Genomic DNA, 7,647 nt, shown 5'->3' on the forward strand with positions numbered 1-7,647 from the left:
GAGGAGGTGTTGGGGGCGACCAAGCTGGCAGGGGGGGCAGAAAGGGGTGACCAGGCCAGCAGTGGGGGGGCAGTGAGGGGTGATCAGGCCGGTGGGCGGGGGCAGTTAGGGGTGACCAGGCAGGTGAGTCATTAGGAGCCAGTGGTCCAGGATTGTGAGAGGGATGTCCAACTGCCGGTTTAGGCCCGATCCCCGGGATCGGATTGGAGACGGTGCAGGCTGGGCTGAGCCTCCCCACCCCTGTGCACAAATTTTGTGCACCGGGCCTCTAGTACATTATAAAGGGTATCGCTGTCAGTAGCTGTATAGAAATTGCTCCATAAAGGGTTTAGCTGTGGTTTGTTGAAACTCTAAAATTCACTAAGAAACATCCGAATTTTTTTGAGTTTACTTGAGCCAAACAGATGACATTTGCCAGGAAACAAAATCTCAACAGATTGAGAAAATGCTCCAGAGAATGGCAGCTTTGTCTTTTTATACATTACAAAGGAGGAGGCATAGGGGAAATTACATGAAATTCATTGGTGGCAGATTAGGGAGGTGAGAGAATGCAAAGCGGGGAAGTCTCTGAGATAGGATTAAGAGTAAAATGAAGAGACAAATACTTTTATATTGGTATATATCCGTATTTTATATTTTATTTTATATTTTATATGCGTATAGAATAGTTAACAGTTTACATTAATAGTACATAGAGATGGTGTGCAGGGGAACAAGATAACCATGAGGAGTTTCATTGCCCTCTGGTGGGAGATTTTGCCCTGAGGGGTCTGGAAAAAGGAAGATTACTCAGGCATTCCAACGGTATGTTATCTTAAATGCAAAAAAAAAAAAAAAAAACACACAATGGACAGGCTCAGTTACGGTAAAGATAGACTTTTGTCTAGGAATGACTGCCTACCATGACTCACTTGTAGTTAAGTCAAGCATGTCAAACTCAAAGGCTAACACGGGCCAAATAAACAAGGTTTCAGTTTATGTGGGCTGCAAAAAAACAAAAGCTGGGTCTCTGAGTTTCTAAAGCCTGCCGTGCAGGCCTCCCCTGAGCTTGTCAAGTTTAGTAAGCTTTAAATATTTAAATTTAGTCCTAACTGGAAGTTTGAGTTCGCTCAGATAATTGATGGGTATGTAAATATATAAATAGCTTAATAAGAAATCCTATAGTTTGTGTTCTGATGTAGCTTAAAATTGTTTTACCATTGTGTTTTTGTCATTGTGTTTAATGAAAGGATTTAAAGTTACGACAGAATACATTTTGTGTGATATCATATTTCACTTGAGAAAAGGTTTTCTAAAATGGATTGCTTAAGTGTATAAATATAATGCCGCTCTACAAGCATTGCCTAATTTATCTGTAAAGTAGATAGTCATTAAAGCATTGGCTTGGATAAAAGGCCTCTAATGCAGAATAATTGGTATTTTAAGTTCCTTTTAAACAGATCAAAATAACAATGGCAACTAAAATAACTCATAAATATTTCAAGCCCAAGTTTTCAATAGTGTACTTTTAGTGGAAGTAAATTAATATTTTGAAGAACTCCTTGAAGAAATTTACCTTTTTTTTAAAAAAAAAAAAGTAGTCTCTAATTGAAAATACTGGTTTCCTTTTGGTGATCTGCCAAGTAATTAACGTGTGCACAGGGCTCCCTTTGTGACTGAGTCGGTTTCGGGGATTTCCACAAGCACCTCCCTGTCCCGTTACAGACAAAAAGTCCTTCCCTTTGGAGGTCGTTTTTAAAAGTAAAGCGCAGTAATTAGATTGGGCAACCCGAGTTTCAATCCCAGCCTTACCACCCACTGTTCTATGCCCTTAGGCCAGCTCCCAGTAGGACCCTCTCTGAGTCTCAGTTTCTCTCTGTGTAAAATGGGGATTTTTCCTACCTTAGCAAGTCGAGGTGAGGATTATGTGTGCAAAGTGCTTAGTGCAGTCCCTGGCAGATAGGAGGCATGGTACTTGGCAATTGGTAGCGATGACTGTTTTTTTTGGAAACGGTTTCCACAGCCCCACGAATCTTTGTGTGCTTGTGATGGAGAATGCCTCTTGCTTCCAGGAAACGGCACCAGGTACGACCTGAGCCCAGTCACAGCTGTCAGCGTGCACTTGCTCAGCAGTGATGGAACGCCGGTGCTGGTGGATGGTCCCATTTATGTCACCGTGCCCCTGGCCACACAGAGCAGTCTGAGGCACAATGCCTATGTCGCAGCATGGCGGTTTGACCAGAAGCTGGGTAAGCAAGACACCTGTGCTGATGATCTGCTAACAGATGACTTCATCATTACTGTTTGGTTTTCCTTTTAGGAGGCTTGTGCGAGTCTCCTTTCCGTGCAGTGTGTTGCGTGGTTTCTGGTGGGTAGCACCTACTCCACCGTGATGTTCAGGTGTGTTCTTTGGAGTATTCTTTTCTTTTTCTTTCCTGTTTTGCACCTTTAAGCTAATTGACATGAAAAGAATCTTTAAGAATCTTTAAAAGTTCTTAGAGCTAAAATTGTCTCTCTTAATCTTTATGCTTTGATTCTTTAGAAGGTCATATGATCTTTCTTGGTCATATGTGGTTTTCTTTTCCTGTTTTCTGAAAAAGGGAAAACATTGCCAACCTTGTACAAAAAGAGAAAATAAAAATTATTATTCCACCACCTAGAGAGAACCACTACTAGTATTTTGGATTCTATTCTTTCAGTCATTTCACTATGCACATAGGTATTAGTTAACTATTGCCGTGTAACAAATTGCCCCCAAACCAGCAGCTGTAGACTACAGTAAATAGCTGTCACCTCACTGTTTTGGAGGTTCAGGAACACAGGTACAACCTACCTGGTGGTTCTGGCTCAGGGTCCAGCAAGGTTGCAAACAGGCTGTCAGCCAGGCTCTGCTCATCGCAAGGCTCAGTTGGGCCGGCCAGCCAGCCAGCCAGCGCCTTCCAATCTCACTCACAGGCTATTGGGCAGGGGCTTCCGTTCTTTCCCAGGGGCGACTCCTTAGGGCTTCTCACAGCACAGCAGCTTGCTTCTACCAGACCAAGTGATCCAAGAGAAAAAAACAATAAACAAAAATTTAAAAAGCACACATGGGCAAAATGGAAGTCACAGCCTTTTATAATCAAATGTCAAAGTGGCATGCCATCACTTCTTTCTCTATGCTTTTGGTCACAGAGCCCAACACTGGTGCAGTGTGGGGTGGACTGCACAGGCTTGTGAAAATTGAGTGGTAGGCATTATTGGGGACCTCTTAAGAGGCTGCCTTCCACGCAATATATATTTAACAGAAATGAGGTTTTGTGTCATGTGCTGTTCTATAATGTGCTTTTAAAAAGTATTTGTATGTCAGAAACATCTTTCCATAGCATTAGCTATTATGCTGCAGGGTTAATATTAGTGAATGCATAGTTTTCCATCACATGGAAATGTCATAATTTGGTTGCTCAATCCCATATAATCAGGAAATACATTACTATTCTCACCAATGCTATGATATATGTATCTTTATACAAAATCTTTATGCATGGTCATGATTATTTCCTTAAGATAAAGTTTTAGAAGAAGCAGAACTGCTGGGTTAAAATGTACAAATTCTAAAGCTTTAATACATATTTTCAAATTTTTCTTCAGGAAGTTTTATAACTGACACTCAGAATAATGAGGTGGGAGTAGGTGCTTGTGCTTGAGGTTCTGATGGCACATTGGTTCCTATACTCCTGTGGTTCCCAGTCCCCAAAAAGTCAAGCTTGAAAAGACTAGTTTTCAAATAACCCAATTCAGATTATTGGGAGACTTTTTATATCGGATGTATTTTCAAAGACACCTAATTCCTTGAGTAGTTAATTCATAGAAATGTGTATTTGGAACCAAATGCCCATTGGGCTTCCTGGGTTTTGTGGGGAGGGGTTTTGTTTTGTTTTATTTTCCAAATAATTACTAACAGACTCTATAATTATTTGTGTGAGATGCACCATTTTACCAGATATATGGAACTTGACATTGTTAGATGGGTTATTGGGCTGCACTCAGTAAGAAGGGCACTTTGTCATTGGCTGGCGTGTGTTGTCTACAGCTTAGTGGTTATTTGAGGCATGTGGTCACGGTCAGAACATAAAGATTCCTGGGACTCCAGGAGAAAGCAATGTGAGGGGAGTGTGACTGAGAGAGTCTCTGAAGAGCAGGGGAATCCTGGCGGGAGGACAGGACGTGGATAGACGAATGGAGTGAAAGTAGGAAGGAGAAAGGGGAAAGCTGCATGTTGTATCCTGAAAACCTGGGTTCTACTACTTGAACCACTGTGGGTCCCACTTTGGGCAGATCCCTTGTGCCTGTTTTTTCATTTGTACCAGACTGCATTTGTAGCTTCTCATTGCTTGTATGTTCTGTCTCTCTCTACTGGCCTTCCCAGTGGGCCCCAACACCACTGGGTCAGTGCTCTGGACAGCAGCATAGCATGTGGTTAAAAGCAGGGACTCTGGGGGCACACTGTATTGGAATCCAGCTCTGCTACCCGCTTGCTGTGCAGCCCTGGCCAAGTTACTTAACCTGTCTCTGCCATAGTTTCCTCAACTGTAAAATGGGGATTATAATAGTACCTAATGTTGTTACAAAGGATGCATTAGTCAATTCCCCACAGAAACAGTAGTTGTGTGTGTGTGTGTGTGTGTGTGTGTAGAGAGAGAGAGAGAGAGAGATATTGATTTTAAGGAATTGGCTAATGCAGTTGTAGAAGCTGCCAAGTCCAAAATCTGCAGGGTGGACCAGCAGGCTGGGGATTCAGAGAATAGCTGGTGTTGCAGTTTGAGCCCAAAGGTAGTCTGCTGGCAAAATTTCCTCCTCCCTGTGGAAGGTCAGTCTTTTTTTTAAGGCCTTCAACTGATTAGATGAGGCCCACCTACATTATGAAGAATTATATGCTTTACCCAGTCTACTGATTTATTTATTATGTTTTAAGGTTTTTTTAAAGTTCATTAGAAAATAATCCAAGGGTTTTCAGTCTTTTTTTTTTTTAATCTTCACCCAAGGACATGCTTAGAGCGAGGGAAGGTGGGGGGAGGGGGCGAGAAGACATCTATCAGCTGCCTTTCATTTGCTCCCCCACTAGGATCAAACCTGCAACCCAGGTATGTACCCTGACTGGGAATTGAACCAGCAATCCTTTGGTGTATGGATGATGCTCAACCAACTGAGCCACTCTGGCTGGGCCCCGAGTCTACTGATTTAAAAGTTATCCTCATTTTAAATACCTTCACAGCAACATGCAGACATATTTGAACAGTTATCTGGGAACTGGCCTAGCCAAATTGACACATAAAATCAACCCCGCCAAGGAGTAAATGAGTTAATATTTGTAAGAAGCTTAGTATAGTGCCTGGTACATAACATGTATGCCGTAAGCATTTATTAAGTAAACAAAGGTCTCCCCGTTCTCTAGAGCCTTTCCTATACTGTGCCATCCACACCGCTTTCCCGGATTACCCTGGGCCCAGGTTTCTCGAGGATTGCTCCCCATGTGCTGCCTCCATTTCTCTACACACTTCAGTCCTGCTTCCACTGTCCCGTTCTCCTGAAACAAATGTCACTGAGCTCACCAGCAGCTGCGGGATTGGGAAATCAGGTGACCTCCTCCTCCTCTCGGATGTCTCTGCAGCATTGGGTGGTTTTCCATCCCCGCAGAGGGCCCTCCTCCCTTGGCTTTCTGTATCAAACCCCCCTGGATCCTCCTCACCTGCCAATCCCTGGGCTTTGCCCTGCACCCAGCTCCTAACTTACTTCCTCTGCAGTTGCTGGGGCATCGGACCGCTCTTCACACTCCCACAGCTACCCGTGCACCCACGTCTGATTCTCTGTTCTGTGTGTCTCACTGTCTATTAGACATCTCTTTCTGGGTGTCCTAGAGGAAACTCGAATTCTACACGTCTAAAACTGAGACTCACTGAGACTCGTCAACTCCCCGCACTCCAGCCTCTCATTCTGTTCATCTCTATGCTTCCTCTTGGTTAGCATAACAGAAACCTGGGGCCATCCCAAGTGTTCTTTTGCTTCACTTCCCCACCCGCAGCCATGTCTGGTCCCTCACAGAGTCACGTTGAGGTAGGATCAGTGTTTCTCCCAGTTACCCTCTCCTCTCTCTCCTTCTCTGTGGTGCCTCGTCCCAGTTCAGATGCTCCCCTCTTTTCTGGCCAATTCCAGCAGCTATCTGACTGCCTTCTGCCTCTCCTTACCTCTGTAGGTCTTCTGCATTGCTACTTTAGCTGTCTTTCAAAACCACAGACCACTTTCCCACATGAGAATGTCTTAGAACAACTCATTGTGAGGCAGTCCACACTACCTCGCACAGCACCTAGCTCTTCAGAGCCGGCCCTGCCTGTGTCTCCACCTTATCTCCAGACAGTCTTCTACACACCCCCTGTTGCTGCCACATCAGATGCTAACCCTTCCCAGGGATGCTAAGGTCTCCCTCATAGCTTGTCACTTTGTGTGAGCAGGATCTCTCCTCTCAAATCCCTTTCTCCATCCCTTAAATAGTGATTTAGGCACATTGTACATATTGTGGTGATACTAGAAGCATATAAGGGCATGGCCTTGCAGTGGCTTAGGTAATATCTGTGTCCTCATTGAGTCTTATCTTTGAACCCTTATAATCAAAAACTATTCCTGGCACATACTAGGTACCCAACTAAAATGCTGAATGATTGAATCAGATGAGGATCATTTAGATGTTTTTAAAGTCAGGATAGTTTAAGATATGACACTGTAACATTTATGTAGTGTGTGTGTGTGTGTGTGTGTGTGTGTGTATACTTAAATAACTATATTATAAAATTTACCTTTATTTGTTTATGCGTGTATATGTTTAACAAGAGGATGATGCTTTGAGCTCTTATTTAGAGAGCTATTATTCTATTTCTTCCTGCCACCATAGTCCTTTTTTGAAGGGCTATGTTTGAATATGGATGAGTAGGACTGGGAGTATAAAAGGTTATGTGCCTGATACCGTTGGCCTTTCAACAACATGGGTTTGAACTGTATGGGTCCACTTATACCCTGATTTTTTTCCAGTAAATATACCATTGGCCCACCACGGATTCAACCAACCACAGGTAATCTATACTAATAAAAGGTAATATGCTAATTAGACCAGTAGACTGGCCATCTTCCAGACGTCTGACTTCCTTCTGGACAAAGCCATGGTGGTGGGGGCCGAGGCAGAGGCAGTTAAGGGTGATCAGGCCGGCAGGGGTAGGCAGTTGGGGGCGAGATCAGGCTGGCAGGGGAGGGCAATTGAGGGCAAGATCAGGCTGGCAGGGGAGGGCAGTTAGGGGCAATCAGGCAGGCAGGTAGAGAGGTTAGGGGTGATCGGGCAGGCAGGCAGAGAGGTTAGGGGCAATCAGGCAGGCAGAGGCAGTTAGGGGCGATCAGGCCGGCAGGGGTGGGCAGTTGGGGGCAAGATAAGGCCAGCAGGGGAGGGCAGTTGTGGGGGACCAGGAAGGCAGGGGAGGGCAGTTGGGGGCAAGATCGGGCCAGCAGGGGAGGGCAGTTTGGGGGTGAGATCAGGCCGACAGGGGAGGGCAGTTAGAAGCGATTACGCCGGCAGGGGAGAACAGTTAGGGGTGAGATCAGGTTGGCAGGGAGGGCAGTTAGGGACGATCAGGCAGGCAGGCAGAGAGG

At 44.7% G+C, this 7,647-nt stretch overlaps 1 protein-coding gene across 4 annotated transcripts in view; it reads left to right on the forward strand.

The window, feature by feature from the left end:
* FAM171A1 (family with sequence similarity 171, member A1) overlaps window positions 1–7,647 on the forward strand; it is a 94,994-nt gene that overhangs the window by 62,183 nt on the left and 25,164 nt on the right. For all 4 annotated transcript variants that reach the window (XM_014549942.1, XM_014549944.1, XM_014549943.1 and 1 more), the window contains exon 5: window positions 2,052–2,228. In XM_014549942.1, the coding sequence (XP_014405428.1) occupies window positions 2,052–2,228 (177 nt within the window). The remainder of the gene's footprint in view (window positions 1–2,051; window positions 2,229–7,647) is intronic.

Source organism: Myotis brandtii, unplaced genomic scaffold (genome assembly GCF_000412655.1).
Source record: "Myotis brandtii unplaced genomic scaffold, ASM41265v1 scaffold576, whole genome shotgun sequence".
Taxonomy (NCBI): Eukaryota; Metazoa; Chordata; class Mammalia; order Chiroptera; family Vespertilionidae; genus Myotis; species Myotis brandtii.